Source organism: Drosophila arizonae, chromosome 2 (genome assembly GCF_054131065.1).
Source record: "Drosophila arizonae isolate 15081-1271.41 chromosome 2, UAZ_ARI_1.0, whole genome shotgun sequence".
NCBI lineage: Eukaryota > Metazoa > Arthropoda > Insecta > Diptera > Drosophilidae > Drosophila > Drosophila arizonae.
This window is the reverse complement of record NC_142922.1, coordinates 5,563,282-5,591,120: the sequence shown is the minus strand read 5'-3', so window position 1 is coordinate 5,591,120 and position 27,839 is coordinate 5,563,282. Positions and strand designations below refer to the sequence as shown.

At 35.9% G+C, this 27,839-nt stretch overlaps 1 protein-coding gene across 8 annotated transcripts in view; it reads left to right on the top strand.

Annotated features, from left to right (window-relative positions):
• sima (HIF-1 transcription factor component sima) overlaps positions 1-27,839 on the top strand; it is a 101,272-nt gene that overhangs the window by 39,574 nt on the left and 33,859 nt on the right. For all 8 annotated transcript variants that reach the window (XM_089462670.1, XM_089462668.1, XM_089462667.1 and 5 more), the window contains one exon: positions 4,338-4,479. In XM_089462670.1, the coding sequence (XP_089318796.1) occupies positions 4,338-4,479 (142 nt within the window). The remainder of the gene's footprint in view (positions 1-4,337; positions 4,480-27,839) is intronic.

The following is a 27,839-nucleotide window of genomic DNA, read 5'->3' as shown; positions in this document are numbered from 1 at the left end:
TTTAGCGGTGCATAAATTTTCAAAACTCGACTGTATATTGCTGGTATAAATAATAGTAGTTTTCGACATTGAATTTATCGATAACAGCCAACTTTTCTGTAAGATTTTTCATATTGTCTTCTGCAAAATCGAATCAGAATTTCGTATTGCAAGCTCTAAATTGGCTTGTCTACTCTGGGTGTAATACCTAACTATTCGAAATATATTTTATATTTATATTTAAATATAGCTTCATGCGATACAAACGTATCTAGACTTAAATGAGTTCAGAAATGAGAGTACGATATTTCAAAGTTTCAGGTCTCAAGACAATGTCAAAAGCCCACATATAGCTACCACTTCAAAAATATCTATAAAGATGCTTTAATAAATTCTCAAAAATAGGGTTTTCCCTTAGTCCCATTGAAAACCTTCTAAACCCGCTAACTTTGGCTAGAAAAAGGCCATATTCTTAAGCAACGCTATCTGCAACCTGTGTGAGATGCTTTTGCTATTTGTTCAACTTTGATACATAACCTTGAATGCGGTTCGAATGTGGTTTGAATGTTTGCCTTGCATTCATCTCAATCTCAATGCGGAATGAAGTTTAGTTTGGTTCAGTTGAGTAGAGTTCGTCCGGCAGTCGCAGCAGCAGCAGCAGCAGCAATGCATTGCAACTACTGTTTGCTTATTTGTACAAATGGCTGCTCGTTGTCTGTCTGCATGCGTCTCTTTCCTGTGCTCTCCCCTCTATCGCTCTCTTACTCCCTCTCTTTCAGTCTATCTGTGTGTGTTCATAAATTCTGTGACTGCTGCCGTCTTTGGAATGTGTTGCTAAAAATTCTAGATAAATGATCTTTTGTCGCTGTGCGCGCGTAGATATTTTAATATTTTTGCCTTGAAACTTGTCTAGCAGAGTAAAAGTCCTTGACTAAGGGCAAATCAAGTTCATGGCGAATGCAACCAGCAGCCGGCAGCCAACAGCCAACAGCCAACAGCAGCTGCACTTTGCTAATTCCATAAACACTGCCAAAGCGTCTGAGCTCTATGGCTCTGGCTTTGACTCTCTGGCCAGGCAGACGCCGCGTGCCTGGAATGTTGCACACAGTTTCGTGTTGCATACTTTTGTGCGCTTCCTAATCCAGGCGAGAGAGCAGCTAGAGCTAGCTTCTGCCTCGCCTGGCTTACACTGCACACAGCCACACATATGGCTCACATTCACGGCATGACTTGGCTAACAAGCCTCTTCGATGTTGCCTTATTAATGACCTAGCATAATTGTGTGGAGCTGTGGCTAAGACTACGGCCACAGTGGCTAAAGAGCATTGAGTCAATGATTGCGAATAGTCAAATGTGATCTACTTATGCTAGGTGTGAAAGATGTTGAAGTTTTTATTTTGTAAATATGGTATTATAAGTACTTAATTTAATTATTTTTATTATAAGTACAGTCGCGATAAGCGGAGTCAGTATAGCCGGATTCTACTGTATTATAAAGACATATTTACATATATGAGATATTTACTCAACAGCCTTGATAAACATTCTCAAATACTATGCATTATTTTAATTTTTACGAAAACTATCAACGATATATTTAGACTATCAACGATATATTGTATAGCTCAAATATTCAATTCAAACATTCAATATTTCTTAATGTATTTTTGGCCAACATTTATAGTTTATAGCCTTGCACCACCTATTTAAAGATTTACGCAAACTATCATCGATAACTGTTTAGAGCTGTGGAAGAGTATTATATATTGGGTTGAACTTAGGTCAAATAGTTTCTTTTGATATATTTAATATTTCTCATCTATTTTTGCTCAATATTTATAGTTTATAGTTTTGCACCTCAGACTTGTAGACTTTGCCCCACTGTGCTGTGTGCGCGGCGCTCGCTTTTGACTGAAATTAACACGAGGCCACTAAGCCGCAAGCGCTGGCACAAAAGAAAAACTAATTTTCTGCTGCTGATTTCAAATTAACTGAATGAATGACTGAGTGAATGCGCGACTGAGATAAGTACACGCATATATCTCGCTTTATACGCACACATACATACATACAAGCATAGAGACATATATGTAGCTAGTATATCTAGTTAAATGCTATAATTATGGCAAAAAGCCAGCCAGCGAGCGGTGTCTGAGTTTTCGCTCATGTTTCATTGGGGTTTGCGGCAGCGGCAGCGGCTTTTACATTATGTTTACGAATTCAATTTAAGTATAGCTATATATACACATATATATGTATAGATGTTATATGGATAGCCATTCAGGAAGCTGATGTCCTTATTCTGCCTGCAGCAGCAGCTGCGCCTGTAATTAGGCAACGGCAATTACCTGGCTTGTCCATTGGCCAACTCACACCAACATCGAAACTTGGGCTAATAAAAACGCAGAACTTTTCTACCAAAACGCATTAAAGTCCATGAATTTCAATTGCTATGTGCATGCGCGCCCCCTCACCATCTCACCATCTCACCACCTGCCCAGGTGCTGTGCGTAGCTGTCTTTGGCTTATGAATTTTCATCAGCAGAACGGCAACGTGAATTTTTATGCCCTGTACCCTTTGAAAATGAGTAAATGGGGTATATTTTTGGCATATATTCATGTAACAGTGTAATGAAGGCATGACAGACCGTTGTAAATAACTGAGTTGATCTAGAACTCAGAATTTTTAAAGCCTTCTTTAGCTAGCTCAAAAAACATTTTGTTGATATCATAAACTTTCTTTCGATAAAAATCGATTTATCGAAAATCAATGATTTGGTAGACATATCTTGTATACTTTAAGAAGTTGACTAGATTCTCGATGCTCAGCTGAGAGTCTTTTATTACTAGGCTATGCTCAACAACTCATCATCGAAATGTTTGAAATTTATTTTCAAGTACGTCAGGGTATGTTCTAGTCGTGTACTCTCCATTACAGCTTCCCTTCTTGCTATATCCAGGCTTGTGCGCTGCTTGCGAGGCGCATTAAATTTTTATTGAGCTTAGAGCAGCAAGTGTCTTTGTCACATCAACCCCACACACACACACACACACATAGACATACTCCTACACATTCCTACGCACAGCAACACCAACACACACCCACACCCATATTCTAAGCTTTAATGTTTCGCATACACATATTTATTTGATTTGATTTAATTTTTCGCTTTTTAATTAAAATCGTCTTTATTGTTGAGCGCTCCACTCAGCTTTATAGGCCCCATAAGTATGCCTGTTTGACACCTAAGCGGCGCATTAAATATATGTATATGTATATATATTATATCGTGCACCGTAAATTGGTGTATTACTTAGCAACTCTCTGATGTCGCATGTAGTACAGCCGAATCGAGTGGTTTTTATGCTTCGCTGCCTTTTGGCCAAAATGAAAAAGAAAACGCGGCATTTGAAACCTGCGTCTATTTGCTTTAAACTAAATCTGTAAACCAAAACCAGGGTTGCGTGAAACTAAAGAGCAGGTAGACAGTATTTAGAGCTGTTGGCAGTGTCAGTGGGAATTGAATGAAGATATTGTATATATGTAAAAAAATAAATAAATAATAATAAATGCTCTCTAGTATCAACTCCAAGCGAAAAACCAATAATAATTGATTTTAGGCACTAGAAATAGAATTAGAAATTTAAATATTATTTTTAAGTAAGATAAGATTGACAAACATATATGTTATATATATTTTATTATTAACTGATAAGATGCGTTATTTGTACCAAAATTGACACAGAAATCTGTATTTATCGATAACTAATACGCATTTGTTATTTATGCCAAGTTTTTGTGACACTTTAATAAGTAAGCACGTACAAATTAATTGTTGATTAAACATCGATCTTTATCGATAATTATTTAGTGTGTTTAAAATAAAAATAAAAATTTGTGTTTAATTAATTATCTAGTTGAAGTTTAAAACAAAAATCGATCATTAAAAAATTAAATATTAATACATATACATATACAGTCAAATGTCGACAATTCGAAATAGCATGGGAATAGATTTTTTTTCTCGATTAATTGCGCTATTCGATTTAACGGGCTACAAATTATCGAGACTGTGTCTATATATTCATATGAAATCTTGAAGATCTACTTTCGTATACCTGTGTCAAGCAGCCCTGGTTTTTGATTACAAACACAAAAAGCATCAAGTAAAGTGTGTCTTAGCAGTGCCAAGCCGCAAAACAATTCGAAAGTAAAAAAAAAAAAAAAAAAAAAAAATTCTTATTGCTTTTATGGTGCGCTTTGTGTCGACCGCAATTGGGCTTAATGTAATTTGATTGATATTAAACTTATATTTAACTAATATATGTATATGTCTGTCTCTGTCTATATCTTACAGTGATTAACAAGGGACAGGGCGAGACGTGTCGCTATCGTTTTCTAGGCAAATATGGTGGCTACTGCTGGATCGTGACTCAGGCAACGATTGTTTACGATAAGCTAAAGCCGCAGAGCGTTGTCTGCGTTAATTATGTCATCAGGTGAGTCGATTCGTTACGACAGTTTTTCTACAACTAACTAAACCACCATATCGTATATATAGAGTATAAGTTATGAGACTATTAATGAGCCTAAATGTGAGCTGCCCGTATAACAATGCCGAATATTTGCTCATGTCTAAGTGAGCCTTGAATTTTGCGTGCTTTAATTAAATGATGGTAATTTGTGCTGCCTCAAGTTTATAATTAATCAAGCGTATTTAATTTCCCGTTGCCAAAATATTTAAGCACCCCACCCCACACACACACACCGACACACACATACACAGAGACAATTTGAAGAATGCCTTGTCATGGCATGGCATTGCCCCAGCTCAAACCCCGCTAACGAACAGCCACACAGCATCCGCAGTCGCTTCATTGAACTGCAAACGGCACAGGGACACAAGATTTCCATACAGACGCACACAACATTTTTCCAACTGCGTTCGCAGTTTTTTATTTTTATTTTTTACTTTTTTTATTTCCTTTCAAATAATTGTGTCAGTCAGCGGCAGGCCGCAGTCATCGGAATTGATTTGATTTGATTTGCTAATCTGTCTTTATTGATACCCTGTATTGATAATGGATGCAAGGCAAGAGTGAAGCTGTTAAAGGTAAAGTTTTCCGCTGCACCAATTTCAATTTATTTTTATATATTTTTAATTATGATTGGAAAGATATGCAAATTTAATACGCTGCAATTTCTTAAGCAATGTCTTGAGGCTTAACATTCATAAAATTCTTAACTTTCAACTGAGTACTTATAACTCAGGGTATCTCTATATTCCTGCACTTACTCTAACTCAACTTATACACAGAGCATCTTTCAGTCATTACGCTTACATAATATTTTCCACAACAATTTATTGTCAGCCTGCTTTAAATTTCCGTCAATCGATTGAATTCGCGCCTGACATCATGGCGTATACTCAATCAGAAAATAAAATTAACATTTTTACTGCGGCTTACAAGTTATTTCCGAACTTCTGCCGGGTAGGCATTAGCCTCAGGTTTTACCCAGCCTTTCTCCTTTATGCATATTTATGTGCTAGCCTCACTTTAAATTCGACTCTCTTTTTTTTTTTTATACCCTTTTCGACGAGCCTGCCGCACGCATTTATGAATAATATATATACATATATATATATAAAGAAATTTTATTTTATGCATCTGTTTGCGTTCATTATGGAAATTGTTTATGCGCTGTACGTGTTGAGTTACTTCAAAGGGCGACTTGAGTCTCCGCATATATCTCAGAAACTTTCCGTTTCTATATATAAATTGGAAATTCTAAATTATAATCTGCTTTAAATTTGTCCAATTTATGAACAATAATTAAACTATAGTTGCAAAAATCACTCAAAATAAATACTAGAATAGAAATATACCAAAGTTCTTGCGAGCATCATAAATTATATTGTATATAAATGAATGTTGTTCATTTCACATTGACAAGACATATTCGATAACAATTGAGCATCGATTGTGACAGTTATCAATAAACAGCTTTTGCTGTTGCCACTCGATTGTTAAATCGATAGCATTTTACAAAAAAAGCAGGAAAATATCGTAGCATAACACTTAAATCGATTGTTAAAATAATCGATTAGTGACCTAGTAAAGCCTTTTAATGGCTTAAATCTATCGCTTTCATAATCGATAGACAACATTAAAGGGCTACATTTCCTTTCATAATTTTATATATAAAAGTAATATACATCTCTCTAAAACTTGTCATTGATACCGACAAATCGATTGCCAATTCACGCTCAATTATCGATTATAATGAGATATATGCCTTTACATTAAAATACTAGCTTCATTAATTCATTTAGACCGCCTACTTTGCTGTTGTGCGCTGTAGTTACACAGGAACCGTATTACGCTTTTCCAATTGTCTGTATCAGGTTTCCCACCAGAAAACTCCTCGCATTTCCCTTTTTGTTTCAGCTAGCGGGTAAGTATTCAATCATTAAGTATTTATTTCTGTTAAAATTAAGCGTTAATGAGCAAATATTTGTGCATTGTTTTGTTTTGGCCGATTTCCGGTTCTCGCTGAGAGAGTCGCAACATGAAAATGTGCTTTTAATTGCCATTTCGGTTGAATGTTGTGACGGGGGTTATTATCTTTGTGTATTTTATTTGTCCACCCACCCACAAAAAAAAAAAACAAAAAAAAAACAAAAAAAAAAAAAAAAAACGGATGACCACGTGCCGTCATCGTTTGTCAGTTGTCTCTTTTTTTTTTTTTTTTTTTTTGCTTTTTGGTTGTTTAAATAATTTATATAATTATTAGCTTCAACGTGGTCATCATCATTAGAGAACAGAATCAACTGTGTTTTACCTTCGTCTTGAAATAACTCTTGTTAATTAAAGTTAATTATTTGGTTAGATTGACGGGAGTACGTGTTATATTTCTGGTTGAAATTTGGATATAATAATGTCCTACTAAGCAGTTGATGAGATTAAAGTGAGATTAAAGAAATTTGTGCTTCTAATTTGTAATATCATCATGAAGGAGTTAATACTGCATTTGATCTGATTGTACGTGGAATTTGAAATATAATTTCTTACTGATCATATGATAAGACGGGAATACCCTTTTGTTTATTGTTATCTATATTCATCTTTCAGCAATTTGCTGTTAATTAGTTGATGAATCTCAGTTAAATTAGGTAACACATAAATGTCGCATTTAAGTGCATTTAAGTAATAAATTTTGGTTGTCGGCTTTATTAATGCTTTATAAGTCTATAAAGTCTATTTCAGTCAAGTGACTTTCCTAGTTTTTTTTTTTTTTTTTTTTAATTTTATTTTTTTTTTTTATTTTTTATAATCACTATTAAGCTTTGAACGCCTTTGTTACTTTTTTGTATTGATCAAATGACATTTTTAAATTAAAAAAAAAAAAAAAGTCTTATGAAATGAATGTACTTATCAAATGCTGGGAATACCCCTGATATGTTTCTCATTTTTGATAGATAGATTGTGCAATTCTTCGATAACTGTTTATACTCCTCCTATGTATTTGACTGTTTGGCATTGCCTTTACAACTTCAAACTCAAATTTGTAACCAAATAATAAACAAATTTAATGCAAAATAATTCACGGTCTTGTGCATTTGAGTAATGTTCAATTTTTATTGGCAGCTATTGTTCTACTTGTGTTTGTTGTTGTTTGCCTAATTGAAAAATAAAATTACGATAGCGAACAACGGAAGAGATAAGAGACAAATTCTCTTGGCTTCTGTACCAATGCCAAAAAATGCAAAAAAAATAAAAGAAAATCAAAACATTGACAGCGCAATTTTCTATTTGATTTTCCTGTTCTTACTTGAGGCCCTCTTTGCATTGGGTATATTCTATCTATAAGGTATTTTCGTTCTGGTGCTACGAGCATTGAACTGTGTGCGTGAGTGAATGTGTGTGCCACATATTACTTTTACCTGCTGCTGCTAATGAGCAACATTTCTTGGCTAATGTGTTTTGGCAGCGCCTCAAGGCCGTGGCAACTGCAAATCAAATACATTCAATGACTATGCGTAATAGCCATGGCTTCTACAAAGCTATTTATGGCTGATATGTCGCAGTTGTAATTGCTGCTAGGGTTAGCCCCTTCCAATTTCAACTTGATGAATTTAATTAAAATGTCACACAAAAATATGTACAAATTATGCAAAGTCAAGATAAGGAAAGATAAAAGTGAGCTAGCTAAGGGTATATGCAACTGCTAGATACACTATGTGGGTAGAGGGTGGGTGAGGAAGGGAGAGTGTAGAGGAGAGCGACGGATAATATGAGTCCAACAGCATAAAGAGGCCAAGTTGAGATGAAAGATACAAGTTTGAATAGGTTATAGAAGACTGGAGTGTGGACATGAGTAGAGCAGACTGTGTATATATATTAATTTAGATACTATATATAGTAGAAGTAATATAACAGACTGTTTAGAAAGTAAAATCATGTGGTTCAGAATATGACAAAAGCTAAAAGAGTTTCCAAAGTAAGAGATAAAAGAGATACAATAAGAGAACATTCTTGCCTTGTTCATTTGATAAATTAACTAACAGATCAATATATCTTTTCTGCACGAAAAAACTTTCGTTATATTTCTGTCTCATGTCCTCAAGACTTCAAATATGTTAGGACAGCTAGAAGTACCCTTGGAATTAGTCTGAAATTGTCAGGCGTGTGCTAATTAACATTGATTAGTTTGGTGAGGCACCAAAAAATTTGCATATTTATAGCGCGTGTTGCATAATATTAGGCGGCTAAGCGAGCGAGAGCTGCCTTTAGGGGCTGTTGTCGCTGTCGTTGTTGTTGTTGTCGCTGTCGTTGCTGTTGTTATTTGTTGTCGTTGTACTTTGTTGATTTATCGAATGTGGCTGGGGCTTAAGGCCGCTCTGGCTGCTTCCTCTTAGTCTATTTTGCTGTGGTATTAATGGAATTTACACGAGTTCTTAACACTTTGGCCAAATAAAAGCGAACAAAGTTTTTTAAGCTTGGCTAAAAGGGCCTCTTGCCACCTCCTCCTCCTCCTGCTGGCTGGCAACAGCGGGCGTCGGCAATATTGCGGCTAAAAATTAAAACAATAAATTTAAGCCAAGCAACACAGCAACAACAACCAGAGTCGAAAAAGGCAAAAAGAAAGAGAAGAAATCATTGTATAATTTTTTTTGGGGAGCAATAAAAGTGTCCTTTTTACAGTTGCCATAAAAGTCACTGCGGAATCCTATTAAGCAGCTATTCAATTAATTTAAAGTGAGGCAGGACTCTTAATTATAGACGAATCGAAGCTTTGTGGTGAAATATAAACAATGATAAATATTGATGTATATACAATATATATATATAGAGAGAGAGAGAGAGATGGAGAGAGTGAGCTATATATTGGGTACAACATGTCGTATGCGCAACCTGATGAACCCACAGAAATTCAATCAAGCAACATTTTTGTTTGCTGGCCAAAATGGCTGTGGGCCTTTATCATGTTACTGGTTTGCTGCTTGTTTTATCCCTTTCTTCCTGGTCGTATCTTTGGCATCCTTCGTTGCACAATGTGCTCCTGGCCGAACTTTGTGTCCTTTTGCTGTTTGGCACTTTTTATTTTATTTAATTTTTTTTTTTTTTTTTGGTTTGATTTTTGTTTGTGCTATTTGAATTTTTATCGAGCCCAGCTCATTCCCTATGTGTTTAACCTGGCCTGGCCTTAACTTTCTTCCTTGTTCCTTGGGGCTAATTTCGATTTCTTCCGAGCGATAACTTTGGTCAGTTGCTCGATGTGGGCGCCGTACAAAAGCAAATTGAAAAAGTTGAGGTAGTTACGACCCATCCAAGCAGGACAACACCGCACACAGCGCAGTCCAGAATTGACCTTAATTGCTTTTTTTTCTGCTTTCAAATCAATCGATTTTTTACACACACACACACATATATATACGAGGGGAGAGAGGGAGAAAGAGAGTTTTACTTTACGGGCAGGAATTAACGCATCGTGTATTATTTTTTTATTTTATTTCCTAACTCTCTTTCGCTTTAATTTGATGTCTACAAAATGGCAAAAGCTTGGGGATTTTTGCAACAAGCCAATATAGGCGCGGACTTAAGATTTATGGCCACACAATTACACAATAAGCGCTCTCTTTCTCCCTTACTCCATCTCTTACTCTCCCTCTCTCCCTCTGTCTTTCTCTGTTGTCGAATTGCATGTTTTACGAATTTTTGGACCTTTGGCCTCGCTGGCTGCTAAAGAATGCCTCTTAATAGGCTTATCTAGTCACGTAGTCAGCGCAGCATCACGTATAATGCTAACTGCGAGGGTTGCTTAATAACTAATTTGAATTATTATACCTAGATGTATCTTGTTATAATATAAATCTATATAATATATATAATCTTTTTTATTCATACACTTATTCACACTGAGTTCATTTAAAAAAAATAAATAAATAAATTAACAATATTGTACAAAAAGAAATAGCGATATTACTTCACTTTATTCTGTGAAAAATAAGTAATACCTTGAGCTCAATTTAAAAATTCATCCATTTTTACCACTTTGAATGGAATAAAAAAAATCAATCTATTTTTTTAAAGAACTTTTTTCTGAGAGAAATAAAAAAAAGTTTTTTTTTAACATTTTTATCATAAAATCATACGCCTTAGTTAATGATTTAGCTTTATAGCTATGCACTATTTCTCGGTATACAAAATGGTATTAAGAGGTATTATATGGAAAGTATTTGGCTTTTTATTTGCAGCAGTTCACAAACCTTAAACTAAGTCGTTTATCAGTCTGTTTATCTCTTGGCAAATGAAACAAACTTCAACTAGACTCGATAAACAGTCTACACAAATAGCAGCATAATATTATCATTAGCGCTTATCAAGTGCTATCGATATGTTATCAATGAAAATGTAAAGTGGCTTTTTATGCAACAAATAGATAACAAACAACATTGCTTTGTTGGTTTGTCGTTTTAGTTGTGACTCAAAATTAAATAAATAAAAAAAACTCAAATAATTAGTGCAAACTTTTCAATCTGCTCTCGCCTTACGCCTCGCATATGACGAATTCCGTTTGCTGCTATCTTACATAATAATAAAAGTTAAATCAATCAACTTTCGCTGTAGTTTGTATGATGAAAATGCCTTTGCTCTAGCTACGGCATTTCATGTAGGCCACGCGGCGTATGCTTAATGCGTGTGTGTGTGTGTCTCTCTCTATGCTATTGAGACCTCTTCTAATGCTGCGGCATTAATACGGCTAAGTGAATAAGTTATTTAACAAAAAGCAGAACTATGCCCACTTATACAATCTATTATGTACATATGCAAATAGCCAAGTGCTCGAGGCGAAAGTCTTCGAGTCAACTTGAGGCCAATGGAAGAGCACAGGATTTCCGTTCGAATTGGTTAACAAGCGTTCGGCAAGGAGAGGGCTGACCAATGCCAGCGACTGACGTCAGGTTAATTAACAGTATATACACAGTCAACTCTTTAACAAAGCTGTGTTAGTGTGTGTGTGTGTTTGTTTGAGCATATAAATACCGCCCGTGGCTGCCATTTTGGTTTATTTACTAAAGCAGGCAAACACGCACACAAAATCAGCTTCACACACACACACACACATACACACACATTGACATTGAACACACGTGCGTCAGTTTACGCCTTACAGCACAGCTCAACTTTAACAGGCTTTCATTCTCTTTTATGTCTTTCTCTCACTTTCGCACTTGTTAGCTCCTTGCTCTCGTAATACCCCATGGAAAGGTGTATATAGAGTATATAATGCTTGGCTTCACACATACATATGTAATTTGTTGTTGTTTCTATAGAGTCAATCAGAAAGAATAGCCGCGTCGCTCAAAAGTAGTTTCAATGAATCAATAAGTTTGCAGGTGCTGGAGTCAGGGTATTCTCTAGTCGGGCACTCTCACTTCTTTCTTTTCACACTCTTGCGAGTTGACGTTGCGCCGTTGTGCCTAAAACTTTTGCCTGCTAGTTGGTCTTTCACTTCGGTCCACGTGTTTGTGAGCCCAAACCTGACATGATTCAAGGCGGAGCTGGAGATGGAAGCGAGCTAAATAGAGATGGGCCAGAGCCATAGTAGTTTCTAGCACTATATTTATCGATAACTGGAGAGATGCAGTAAAATATAACGATTACGATACTCTATAATATTGTTAATATATGAACATGCTATATCATAATAAAGATATAGACATCTAATCGTATATTTAATTTTTATGACTATATGAGAAATGTTAATATTCAATTCAATGTCTCTCGATGTCGATGATTATCGATAGCTGTCCTACATTTCAAATCATAATTTACACATAAATTATAATGTTTTATATGCAAAAAACAAAAACTAATCCCGCATCTGACATTCATAAATCAAAATTTCAGTGCTTATGCTATCGTTAATTGCTTTGCTCACGACTCACGCCCACGCACTAATCTCTAGAGACTTTTACTGTTTGATGATTTTGAATGCTCATGAGAAGTGCAAAATTAATTGATTAACACAATTTAAGATAAATCAAATGTTTTCCAAGTCTCTTCTGAGTACGCTCACGCACGAAGCACGAAAAATGATTTTATTTTTTTTCTTGCAAATATTTGAGAATTTTTGCAACTAAACAGGAATTTTAAAATAAATATTTTGTTGAATATATTTTTAACTTTCCTTTACTAATATTTGATTATCAAATATCTCACGCACTCACGCACTCACGCGCTCAGCTGAATTCGGTTGAGTTGTCGCGGCATTCATAATGTAGCAGCCTTTTAGGCGACAATGGGGTCTGTGGTACGAGTATTTATGTGTGTACTTAAATGTTTGCTTATCAGCGACGCAGCTGATTCTATTTTGATGAAGTTGAGCAGCGCCAACAACATTGTGACAGCCGACGGGCCAACGGTGCGTATGCGTGATGCGTAGTGCGTGAAGCGAGGGCGATGGTATAGGTAGAGCTGGGACGTTTTAGCAGTCGAAAGCAAATGACAAATTCATAGACACCGTGTGCGGCAGCAGCAGCAGCTGAGAGCGAAATCAGCTTGTTTGCATTTTGATGATATGGTGAATATTCAGCTGGTGAATCTGGCTGAAATTGAAGGGAAAACCCGGACGAATCAGTCAAAAATCTTTGCAAATGTGACCAGCATTTACATAGGATCCACCTGTTCAGTGCGGACATCAAAAGATGATGCTCACACACACACACACACACACACACACACACACACACACACATCTATACAAACACACATATGTGTGTGTGTGTGTGCGTGCGTTAGGAAATTGCATTTTGATTGGCCTGTTGCTGACGCTGATAGCGCAGCATGTCCCAAAATGCGATTTTCCCTTGCCATTGGCCATAAAGCGTAGCGCACATTTTTGATGGCTGTAAAAAAAGAGGAAGACGAAAAGAATTCGCAATTTATGCGCGCTGTAATGCAAAATAAATAAGCTCGCGCATGCTTTATTCTAAAATACTAAAATTTTGATATTAAACACAAAAATAATGTACAATGAAAAATTACAATCTAAGGCCAGGCAATTCAGCAATTGAGTTGGCCGCGTGGTGGGGCGACGCTGCTGGGGCTCTTAAAAGTTTATGTTTTTCTCTTCTCTACATATATATTAACATATCTGTGTTGGAAATGCCAAGGTCTTTGGGATACGCACAATAAAACCCGATAAATCCGCACAAAATCACAACTTGAGGAGTTCTTCACACGCAACGATGCAGGACGGTGGAGGAGGGGAGAGGGGGAGCAAGGACATACACAAGGCAACGGTCTGTGGCACGCACGTGTTGTGACTGTGGCTGTGGCTGCCTTGACTTTCTTCCGCTTATTCCATATTCAAATGCCAATGGCAATGTCAAAATATATCCTGGCAACGCATATTTGAATAAACGTCAATGTAATTGACACTTAAAAGCTGAAAAGAAACTGAAATCAAGGCAAGGTAGCCTGAGGTACAGATTGGGGATGGTTTGCCGAGGTAGTGATGGTGGTGGTTTGAGTGCCCTAGCGAGCACTACGAATCTGTTACGAAAGATGTAACCCTGAGACCAGTTGAGGGCTAGGCTAGTTGAGATCATATATAAGTTAAGACTTTCGACAATCTAATGAGGCTGGAGAGTCCAGTTAGACATTCAAGGGGAGAACCTAACCAGTTGAACAGATTTAGTTCAGTTTATATTCGGACTAGAGAGAGCTTAGACCTATTGTTCCAAATTATATAAAATATATTATACCTATCGTTCCAAATTATATAAAATATATTATTTCATTGAACACAAAGTTGTTATATATTCACAAGAACCCAACATAGTAGCACTAGTACTCTAGTGTGGGAGCGCTTAACTTATATAATATATACATAATCTGTAATCAACATGTCATGGTGAGATGGATTTCTTTATTGATGTAATATTCGCAGGCTTTATATGCTATAATTATATTGGATTAGATTTGTTTATTTTAGTACATATTCCATATATAGAAATTATGCGGTTAAGAATACATATGCGCTATGGGGTATGCCACGCCTCTTTCTGTCCGTTACAGACATTTTAAATCATTCGACCCTGATTTCACATTTTCAATGGGTTCAGGGTGTAAATATATAGCTCAAAATTAATTCAATGAATAAAAAATATATAAATTAAATAATAAATAAATACAGTCGAGTCCCGATAATTCGAAATGGCAAGGGGATCAGTTTTTCAAATTATCGGGAATTATCGAGAACGAAATTTGATTTAAATGAAATATAATTTTTTCGATTTATCATTAAAAGTAAAAAAAATCTTAAGGTTATCATACAAGAAAATGTTTTTTCGCAGCAACATCAAATTTCTTTCGATGGTTTGTAGGAGTCTTCAAATACAAGACAAGACTATTTAAAGTCTGTTTACTTAGCTGTTAGACCTTATTTATATTTTATATATAAATGTAAATATATAGATTTTTATTATTTAGATATATTTTTATATGTAATTTATATATATTCTATATTTCTTTATACAATTGCGATGAGTCAACTCACGAAGTTCCATGCCACAGAGTATGAGAACTTCCTCAAATTCTTGTTTTGTTTAGTTTCGTTTCGTAGGAGTCAAAGCAGGAAAAAAGTAGACAGAAGTCAGGCGGTGCTTGACACTCGAAATGTGAGTGTGTGTTGATATATATAGGTGTGTGCTTATATACAACTGTTTGGGTATATTAATGTGAGTATTTTTGTGCGTGTGTATGTGTGTGTACCTGATGGCAGCCCACGCCAAAACGCCGCAGGATATATACATATATTACGGCACATTTTGCCGCAATTGTAGCTCAAAAGAATTGCGAATGCTGTTTACATAAATATTTTTAAAGTTGCGGCGCCAACAGAAATAATTACAGCAACAACAACAACAGCTTTATTGCATACAGAAGCGCCCACGCTTATGATTTAATGGCTCAATTCGTTTTTGGGCTATTTTTAGGCGCCTGTTTGCCCTTTTATGGCGCGCGCTCCCACTCTCTCCCTCCCTTCCTCACTCTCTCTCTCTCTTTGGTTGCTTCCTATATGAATATAACTCTGTGCATTTGTGTGTGTGTGCGCTTGCAATTTGTATCTTAAATTTCAGTTACTTCTTTTTTCATGCTAATTATTTTGATTGAGCTGGCAAACAAAATTTTCATTGGCCCAGCCTGAAGTGATCAAATTTACCTTGCCCTCTGACACGCTGGATTACAAAGCAAATTATTTTGTTTGTTCAGCGCTTTTGATGACGTCTTCATTGATGAACTACAACAACAAGAAAAGCAATAATAACAACAACAGCAATAACAGCAACATGAATAACATCAACAAACGTGAAATCATATGTTTTGCTGCCTATCGAATTATTGCGTCGCACATTTTCATACATTTTTTTCGTGTGTACTATAACGGTGCTCCCTGTCACTCACACACACACACACACACTCTCTCTCTCTCCCTCTGCCTCTCTTCCTCTTTGTCAAACAGGCACACAGTAGTAGTCGCTCTCTCGCGTGTCGTTGACTGCTGAAAGTGAAAGTTTCGCTTGCGCTCAATTTCCATGGCCTTTGCACAGCCTAAATGCTCTCCATCGCGTGTTACATAACACCAGCCGAACGCTCAACGAAAGCGAAAGCCAAAGCTGACAAAAAACAAAAAGCAAAAGAAAATAATAATAAAAAAAAAGAACGGAAAAAATTCGAGTTCAAGGTCTCGCATAGGCCGCATGCTCTGCGACAGCACAGAGAGCGCCATGACACTCACAAGCGCGCTCACTCTCCCACTCTCGCGCGCTCACTCTCTCTCTCGGTCGAGCCTAAAAGTAGGCTGCAGGCTGAGCAAGTTTTGTGCAATTGAGTGAAATTTGTGGCGTTGTGCCCGGGCCTGGAGCCTGGGTAACAGAATGTGTTCGCTGCAGCCGAACAGCTGACGCCGACGCCAGCCGCACACCTGTATGTATGTGTGTGTCTTTGTGCGTGGGCAACTGTTGTTGTTATGTGTATGAGTGAGAGTGAGAATAAGATTGGAATACAATGATTGAGCGCTGGGCACGTGTACGCATTACAGTTATTTTATGTTAGCTATTGCAGTTATCTTTGCGCTGGCCGCTTCCTGCAAGAATTACGTCAATTTCGCTTGAAGGCGTTGCCTTGGGCCGGAACATACATTTTGCAGCCCATCTCGTTTTGCACTTTGCTCGCTTTTCATTTCTTTTTCCTTTCCTTTTTTTTTATTTTTTGTTTGCTTTCTTGTGAAGTTTCTCATTTGCTATGTCAATTGTTTATTTGCTCGTCTATTTCTTTTATTTCATTTACAATTCCCTCGCATTATCCTTTTCGCCTAGCCTTGTGGTCCTGTCGATTGCTTTATCTTATCGCACACACAAGCAACTCACAACTCGTTGTTGTTGTTGTTGTCCTAGGCTGCTGTCGCGGCAAAGTTTTGTACGTAATTGCAAATTACGCAAGACAACAACAACAACAACAACAAAAGTGGGCAATGGCAAAAGACGGAAGCCATATCCGTACCCGGAACCCTAACTGTACTCCGACCCGTATGCGCATTTCGTTCGCTCTTCACATCGCCAGTTATTAAAATGAAAATGTGCTTGGCTCCAGCAGGACTGCAGGATATCTAGCGTCTGTCAGAGGGAGCGAAAAGTGGTGTGGGAAGAGGAGGCAGATAACTGTAGGCAGTGTAAAACAGAAGTAGGAAAACACGCAAACTATGTAAAACATGAAAGTCTGAGGAGTTGTCGCTAAATTCAGACGTAAGCTGCTAAGGGTTACAAATTATGTTGACAATTTAAATTTTCTTGAATTTTCCTTTCAATAAAATAACCTAAATATAACTAGATATATCTGTATGTATATATATAACTAAAGTATATATAGAAATATGGATGTCTATGTCAAGCAACTAAGCAATTGATATTTCTTTTAAATATTCGAAATAGTATGGGCCTGGGTCATAAATAAACTTTTTAAATTTCTATTAAATATGTTTTCGAATACTTAGAAATTATCTCTTTTTTTTTTTTGGCGTTCCAATTTTCATAATTTTGAAAAATTTTCTGACAGATTAACTAGATATATGTGTATATTAACAAAATGTTTTTGTATATATTTAGAAAGATATTGTATCTTAGATTTGCATTCTTCAATTTAATATATATTTATGTTAAGATTTTTAATTAATTTTTATATTTTTTAAATTTATTTTTTAAATGAGCAAAAGCCCAACCAAAACTTTTATATGTATTTATATAAAAAAAAATCTCTTAAAAATTCCGAATATATTATATAAAGAAATATAAATGGGAAAGTATATATAACAGAAAAATATATATGTATTCCCAATGTATATATTTTTTTGATATTCCTTATAATTGAATGCATTAAAACCTCTTATATTTTATTTAAGTGTTAAGTAAATTTTCTTTAAACGAAGGAATACCCCAAATAAAAACAGCCTAAAGACTTAACCCAAGCCAATTAGGAATAAACATTTACTGTTAAAGAGTAAAGAAACAAAATTTGGCCTGCTCATTTCAAACTTACAAATAGCTTAGGGTCTGCCACTGACCGAAGGACAGACGGATCGGACTATCCGGACTACGTGAGCTGGAGCAATGCCAAGGCTTTAGCAACTGTTCAAGAGCAGCAAAAAAAAAAAAAAAAAAAAAAAATTATGATATATAATAATAAAAATATATATATAAAAAATTTGCTTTTCTAAGCAAATTTACAAAACGAAAGTAAAACCAGCGAAGAAAATTGCGGTCGAGTGCAACCGACCGGATAATACTCCTTCGAGCTTTCTGTATGTATTTCGCTACAATGTTTTCTATATTTCAAAATATCTTTCAAATCTGTTGAGCTGAAAATATATATTTAACTGAGTATTCCTTATAAAAATATGAAATAATACTTATCTTACTTCCATGAAGAGAATCTCATTAAATTAATTCAATTGGAGTACTTATATAGGCTTATTCGAATTAGGAATAGTCTATATAGTAGCTATCTATATAAGCAACATATTTGCCATCGGTAGCTTCAATAGAGACTTTACTTTCATTTAAATAAGTGGATCATTACCAAATTGCTGCTTGCCTAAAGCCAAAATACTCGCTTTTCATGCCCTGAGCGAGTGTGGAAAATAAAATATAAATAAATTCCGCACGATTTAGCTATTTTTATTAATGATAATTTGGCACTTAGCATCGGGCGACAAAAAAAGCGCTGTTCATATAAAAAATTCTAAGCATAAATCTTATTTGTTGTTGTTCCCTTTCCATTTTCTGTTTTTCCATTTTCCATTTCCCATTTTGTCTGCTTCAAATTTTCACGTTTGTCTTGCAACATGTGACAAAGATTCATTCGCATATATTTAGTTCTTAGTAATTGTTTGTCTACATAGACTATATATATTATATAGGCTGACTATAGTCCACTTCGCTAACTCAACTAGGAAATTCTTTATTATTTTTCTAGTCTGTTTTTTTTTTCGCGCAATTCAATAAAACTTGTTTACATAAAGCCGAAAAGCTTGAAAAATTAAACGAATTTCGTTCGTGGTTTATTTGAAATTTATTATACCTACCCTATAAAATGTTGACTGGGCTATAATTCCTTTCGAATGGTTTTCTAAGACCTATTAGATATTATTATAGTATCATTTATCTAAAGATGGGAATATAGAGAAAATAAAAGTTGAACATAGAAGATTAGTGAATGTTTGTTATTCAATAGTATCGATAAAATTTTGCTGATGCTTTACCTATCGTTTAAATATATATGAATTATATATATAATAATTATCGATCGTTATTGCTTTGCTATGAAATATTATCTGATTAAATTGCAGGAACATGTTTTTAATAAATAGTTAATAAAATATCGATAATTTAACATATCGACAACAATTTAATATAAATAAGTTAGCATTTTAAAAATTATTTTGAAAGACGGATCTGATCTTGGTTTATTTTAGTCATAAATAATTCCTGGAATTTGTACTAAACAGTACATGAAAAATTACCTGAAAGGGTTTGCCTTCACCAGATTCTAGGGTATTTCTCAAGTCGCACCGACACTGGCACACGTCAACTATTTGTTATTTAAGTCACATGAATTTTGTCAATGTGTGTATGCAGATTGATTTTATTGCTGTGCGGATGATGAAACCGAAAGCAAAGTGATGTATGTAAGTAGCTATAGCTATAGGAAGAAGAATCAGTTGCGCGTGACACGAAAATTTTCCAGTAGTCCGAAAATAAAAATAAAAATAAAAACGAAAACAAAACAAAACACAAAACTAGCAAAAGATGCTCATAATTTGTGACATGAAGTCACATGCAGCCCGAATAACGAGATGAGCACGTGGTCTACTTTTATATGCTAGAGCAATGGGTGTGGGTGTGATTTGATTTGGAAATGGACACTGAGAAAAAGGGCGAGTGGGAGGGAAAGAGAGCGAGAGAGAGAGAGAGAGACAAAATGGGAAGACAGTTTGATCTGTGGGACAGGCATTTCCTTGAGGACCGCACTCTATGGAGGCACACATGTGCTTGATGGACTTGGCCAAAATCAAATCGACCAACAATAAGTGAGTGGACAGCCTTCAGTTTGCAGGCCCAACACATGTCGCTGTCATTTGCAGGATGTGAGGCATTCGCAGGACATCAGTTGGCTGTAGCTCTTTGTCTAACTGCTGAACTCATTTCGTTTCGGCTTTTAAAGCTCTTTGTCTAGCTTTGACCTTGTTATCATTTCAATTTATTAATATTACGGCTCACTACATATTTTATTTTTTCTGCTTTTGCCTACGGCGACATAAATCAAAAAGGCTTTAGCATTCATTTTCTGCTTCTGTTCCTCTTTACTTTTTTACACACGTGCGTGAGCCTCGAGTACAACAAAGCGCACGAGCTTGTCTCTTGCTTTATGAGCAGAGCTATTAAAAGGGCAATTGCATTGCCCAATGGGTCGTATACTTGATACCCAGTAGCAAATGGCGGACATGCATTGTAAAACAATTCAGTTTTGCAATTGGTATGAAAGATATGTTAGATGATTTAATGAGTTTATTGAAGCTTTATAGACTCTAGGTAGATTATAGCAGAATTTGTATTTTGGACAGCTTAGCTCAATTAATTTTTGTCTACGTAAGTGGAATTCTTTTTGAGTTTGTGACGTAGTATTATAAGAATCCAAATTTGAGTGCTCGAAGTATGCAAATTTTCTCTTGTAAGCGTTGATTAGGCGTTTATTTCCAAAGAATTCTAAAGAAATTTGGAGATATGAAAAATATATTCAGAGCAGCTTTTGAGCTTTTAGTAAAATCTTTGAAAACTTAGAGACTTTTGAATGAAGTTAAATTAATGCTTTCAGTTTTGATGGATTGTAGTAGAGCTTTCACGTGCTTTTGTCCATGTACTAACTATCTTTAAAAGCTCTATAAATATCAAAGAGCTTTATCTATCTCTAAAAGTTCTCTAAACATAAGAGTGTAGCTGTTAATATTAATATTCATTATATTTATACTGGAGGAAAACGGTTTTATGCTTTCCTAAAGATATTGACTTATTGCAAACTAAATAGTTCTATCATTTGATTGATCTTGTAATGCAACAAATTGAGCTGTGAGTTGGCATATAATTTATATCCTTTTGAAGCAGTATTTTTCAGCTTTACTTCATATTGCAGAGAAGTAAAAGCTGCATCTCCTTTTCAAAACTGCTCTTTACTTTTACAGCGTATCTGCTAGTCGATCAGCTGTGCATTTGATTAGCTTCACTTGTTATTTATTTGAGCGCATTAAATGTTTATGTCTGTGCAGAAGATGCTCAAATTGCGTGTCAATACGCCAATAAGTAGGCTAAGAAAAATTGTTGAAGCCCTCGCAGCCTGTCTGTCCGTCTTTCTGTCTGTCGCTTACCCAATAGATAGATGGCTTTTATGATAAGTCATTGGAGCTAGCCAATTCGAGCCGCCAGCTGTTTGTGCCACACCCCATTTCCGACTGATGAGCCACACAGAACGCAACATTCTGCTTCTTCTGCCTTGGTGTTTGGCCATTGCGTGCTGCCGGGTCATTATTTGAGCTCTACTGTGGCTGGGCTGGCTTGCATTATTATTGTTTCTACTGTTGCTGTTATTATTATTATTGTTGTTGTTGTTGCTTTTGGCTTCTGCAAACAGCACAAATACTATATTAATTCACAGTGGAAGTGAAATGAATGAGAATGCCATAAACTGAAAACATTCGGACAATCCAATACCGAAAACACTGTGAATATTTTATGGTTGAAATTAAGTATTGATACGAATAGATGGATGGACAGGTAGATAGAGATAGAGAGTGAAATGAAAGAGAACTAGAAGCAAGAAGCAAGAAAGGAAAAAGAATAAAAGATAGACAAAAAAGAATAGAGAGAGAGAGAGAAAGAGAGAGAGAGAGAAAGAGAGAGTCGGAGGCAGAGAAATATCACCTAAGGTCCATGCCACTCTAACCAAATTTTGATATTTACAGCAAAGCTTATATTTACAGCTAATAAAAAATCCGATTTAACATATTCATGAAAACTTTAAATTTCTAAATAAATATAAAATAAATATAAAATATAAAATAAATATAAAATATGAATAAATATTTTCCCTACTTAATAATTTTTCTAAAACACTTCCATAAAAAGTTCTATGCGTATTACGCAAATTTCTCGCAGTGTAACTAACTGATTGTTTCATTTCATTTGATGACTTTGTTGCTTTCGATTTATGGGGCGGGCGGACTTTGGAAACCATTTGACTTTTTTTTTTTTTTTTTGGCCGCAATGATGATGTTAATTTCCTGCTTTTCGTTACATTTTCCGACATTTGCGACTAAACAATTTTTGTTTTTATTATTAATAATATTTGTGAGTACTTCGCAGCGAGACATTAGCGACATCATCAATCATAACACGAACTCGACAAATTTTTTATTCTAAAATTGAAGTGACTTTTATAATTGTTGTTGTTGTTCTTGTTGCGTGTCAGCTGTCAGCTGTTATTGTTGTTGCTGTTGTTGTCGTAGACAAGCTTGTTATTTTAATTAAGCGTTTCATTATGTTACTAATTTGTTGTAGTTTGAACATTTTCTGAACAAAACCAAAATAATAAAGCCAATTATTCGACTTGAAAATTAATTTCGTTTCTCATTGTAATTATTGAAATTCATATTTATCTTCCGGCTGGCATGACTTCATATGCATACTGTCTAGACAGATGCGTAAATGGTATGCTATATATATAATATGTATACCAAAAGTCATACTTATTATTTCTGGATGTAGGCCAAGACTTTGAGGCCTCAGCTTAATTCATTTGCTGGCATTAGATACTAGATATAGATACTAGATTCAATTTCATTAATATGGATTATGTTCTGTCTTGATACCCTGTAAACGCTGCAAATGGGATTTGCCAGACTTCAATTGCGTAACATATAACTGCTAATGATACGAAATCTTACAATGAATATCTCTGATATAAAGTCACTTAAAACTGTTCTTTTAATTTCCTCGAAATTAATTCTAATCTGAAGCGAACTTTAGACTTTTCAGTAAATTTGGTATATTAAAAAGTGATTCACTATAGATTTACCGGAAATACAGACAGATAAGGGGTGATTCAGTTGTTGAGTACCTTACAGGCCTTATATACTACTTGTATATAGACTATTATATACTAAATTCCAGTACCTTATGGCATATCATGTCATTATATTTTCTATCCATATGCCAGTTTTCTATATTATATAAAATCTGGTTCTCCTCTTTGATCTAATATATGTTCATTAAACATAATATATTAATTTCAACAATTTATGCTTGTCGTATATATTATATTATATTACATACACTTGGCTTCGTCTAATCTCTAATCCGATAATACATCTACCAATCCTCATTTCTCTTTTATAATAGTTATATTCCAGTTTATATCCACATTCTTCCCATTTACAGGGTATTTGCATGGTATTCCGAGCAACTCGAACACTTTCCGCTTGCTTTAGCTTTGTTTTCACTCTTGTCAACAGATTTGCTCAAACATTTGCTCGCTACTCCCATTTCCCTTTTCCCTTTTCCATTCCCGTTTTCAGATACATTTCGCTATGCACACAGTGCAAACTATCCTAACATTTTTGTTGTGTGTGTGTGTGTGTGGTGGTCGTAAATTAATCGCTATCATCAACATCATCATGATTTCTGAGCAGTGCTCAACTCCTGTTTGCCTTTGGCTTTTGTGGGCTTTTATTGCTTTGAGCGAAATGTCAACACAGTTACAGTTGAGGGGGCGCCATTGAAAGATGTTTGGCAAAAGATACAGATACAGATACAAGTACCAGATACATTTGGGCTGGCTTAGTTGTTGGTTCATTTTTTGTGTAGCTGTTTATGAAGTTGCCCCGCTTAAACAAGATGTCAAATAAAATAAATATTTAAAAATCTGAATGGAAATATTTGTGTGTAAATATATTAGGCAGCCTCTTAAAAATCGATTTATTTACTTTATGAAATTCAATTGACTGGGCCATTCACATAAAGCTCTTAACTTCCCTGCGACTGTATCAATCAAGTGTTATATCAATCAGTTTCTAAATTGTCAAAGCTTGTGTGACTTTTGTTTTTGTATTTGAATAGCATTCGATTCCATTTGCGAATTGCCAACAATTTGTTAGTCCACCAATCAATCAATCAAATAATCAACTTTCATTATGTTGCGCTTGACATCAATCGCCTCAAAGCAGGCAAAACGAGTCGGATAGACGGCGATTCACCTGTTCGTTCGAGTTATTCGAGCCTTTGCCTGCTCCGATCATTTATCATTGCGAGGCGTCAAATTAAGTGTTATGCTCATGTTGAGATACAATATCTAAACGCAAATAAGTGGTTCAAGTCCTGCCTGAGTGGCTGGAATGACAAACACACACACACAGTCACCCATAAACATACTAACACTTTTATATACACACACACACACTAATAAGCAAACAGTAGCTGCGGAAGCGTACCAGAAATCGTATAGATTATATGTAAACACCCGTTTCACCCGTTATACCCGCCTGCCCGTTGGCCCTTACCGATTGACATACATACATACATCGCAAATACCAACAACAACAACGCGAAGCTCTGCCTGTTATATGAGACCCAATATCTCATCATCAGTGTTGTTGTTGTCGTCATTTTTTTGTCTCTGTTTTTGTTTGCCGTTTGCTTGAGAAACTTGTTTTTTCGGGCGTCGCTTTGAGCATACCCTACACAAGCACACAGCGCATGTGGTATGTGCGAATCAGTGCATTAGCAAAGACTCATTAATTTCGCATTATTGTAGCTCAATTAAAAATCAATTAATTAATTGTGTACAACTTTAAAGCAACAATTAAAGTTTAATTATATATTGTATGTAATATGTGAACTACTTTTTTACAGGGTATTTGTGAGTGGATAGGCTTTGCTTACATATTTACATATGTTCTGCAATTTTAAGCGTCTGCCCTGTGTCTTTCTTTGTTTGGCCTATCGTATTTTGCACACGCACACGCACTCTCACACGCACGCACACACACACACTCACACACACACTTGCATATGTACAGCTGTGCGTTGTCTTTTGTATATTGCCAAATCACTTTTCTTACTCTTTTTGCTGTGCCTTGCTTTTTTTGCGAAGTAAAAACCAGTTCCAGCAGCTGCGACAGCGACAGAGCAGTGACAGCGGCTGCGACGGCGGCAGCGGCAGCGGCAGCGACAGCGACAGATGCCGGCCGGCATACATTTTGGGCATTCAGGTCTGGCAGTCGATCATCTGATCGAAAGTCTGGCGTGCTAAGAGCTTAAAACATGTGGCGCTCTCTCTCTCTCTCTCTATGTTTCTCTCTCGCTCGCTCTCACACACTCTCTCGCTGTCTCTCTGTTTTTGTGCACTCTCTTTGAGTGCTTTGTATGCTGCTGCTCTGCGTTTGCTGTGGTGGCAGCGCCTGTTGCAGCTCTTTATGTGAGTTGCAGCTTTGGTAGGCCTGGCCAGCACGCACGTAGACCACAGCAGCGACGCTGGCGTCGTCATTAGTTTTTTATGTGGAATTTCGTCTCAAAACTAGCCAAACGCTCGCCCCTTGTTGCCAGGTGTCTCAGCGGCCACGGTTCAATATGCGTGTGTGTGTGTGTGTGTGGGGCCTGGCATACGTTTGGTGACGTGATTTTAACAACGTCTGCCCCCAATGAATCAACGCATACATTTCACATATTATTTGCAAGATTACAACAACATGCGAATAACGGCAAATCAAATGCGCCGTGCAATTGTGAGCGGAACTTGTGAAATCTTGCTGCAGCGTTCGATTCGAATGCAACTCAAATCGGATATTGACTCGAGTGCAACTCAAACGGATATTGAGTCGAATGTGCAACTGCGCAAATTGTTGTATGTCTGTTCCCCAAATACCCCTTCCCCCTCCATTCTTCAATACGAGCTATGAGCCATGTGTGGGCTTCCCTTTCCATGCCAATAGCGAGCCATATAAGGCGCTAGATCGGAAAAAATGCGATTCTTCATATAATCAAGTCGAATTGGAATTGAGCAAGTCAGATCGACTTAGTCGCGTGTCTTTTGAGTGGGCAATATCGATATGGCGCCCCCCTTTTCGTATGCTCAATTCAATTTCATAGTCTACAAATGCAGTTCTCTTTTATTATTGTATAGTGAGACATTACGTATATATGTACATTTCCTAAATATTTTGAGTTACTACTTTCGAGATTTGTACATGGAAATCGGTGATTCATTAGGTAGAGGCTTTATGAACTATCCGCTTCATCTCTCTATCTGCTGATTTAGCTCCAAAAAATAATATATATTATTAAATTTTGTATTGCCAAGTTTCTATTTCCTCTGGTAAGCAGGTGATAAAGAGTGAAAACTAGAGAAAGAGGGAACCAGATGTTAGAAACAGAGATAGAGAGAGATATATAATCATTTATTGTCGAGTAAGAGAGAAAGTGTAAATGAGATCAAAGGAGAGAGTGAGAAAGAACGTGGCAACTAGAAATAGTAAAGATAGATTGAGAGAGATATAGGAATATACAAAAATACCCATGTTTGAATGTTCCCCTTATAACGTATAAATATTTCATACTCTCCATTGCACCACTGACCACTATTTTTGGATCATACTATCTTAGATCTTATCTAGCATTGTAGTACAATACATACATGTATATACGATTTCATTTTTCACAATTAAAAGAAACTTTAACTAGTAAATCCCAACTCGATATATATAGAAGATTTGTCAACTATGTGAGAGATTATTTATTATAATGTTTATGTATATGGGACATGAGATAAATCGTATTGTAAATCATACATTTACAAATATAATAGTAAATAAATTACTTTTTCCATTGATCTATTCATTGGCAAAAAAAAGAAAAAAAACTTTATGTAAAATATTTCTATTAGATGATTCTCTCATTTCGTCATATTTAACATTTGTCAGCGCCTCATGTTGACTTTGAATCGTATTTCGAATCACTCTTAATCAACTGCTTGACTGATTGACTGATTGATTGATTGACTGTGTGTTTAACTTGTTGTATTTTTGGGGGCTCGTCGCTGACGTTGCATGATTAGGCATAAAAGATGGGAAACTCTACCATTGAGGGCTGCAACATGAGGTATGATAATTTCAAAAGCACACAAATACTCACACAGACACACACACACACACACAGCAACAGACATTCACACATTTGTTTGTGCTTGTGTGCACGTTTATAGATTGCTTTATCAACATTGTTGATTTATTTTTAATATTTCTCATATTTTCTTTAGCGGAATTTCTGTGAAACTGTCTCTTGTTTGCTTTTAAGCTGATTGAAGTCGGACAGTTGATTTACATTGTCTGCTGGATCGGATTTATATATTATATATATACTATATATATACGTTCTTATAAATGGTGCTAAGTGCGCTGCTGCTGCTGCTGTTGCAGTGGCCAAAAATAACCTGAAAGATGCGAAAATTTCAGATGGGGTAGAAAAGCAAGGCAAGTTCTAATCGGGAGTGATCGACTAGGGGATACCTTGTACATGGATAGCAATACTCACTGCTGAAAAGCTATGTACACACACTTACATACATACACATATACGTGTACGCACACAAATGCAGACATTCTTCTTACTCTGCGTACTTCTTCCTAAAACTCAACCACAATAACTTGGATTCTAGATATCGAGTGAAATTTTTAGTTCGTAAATATC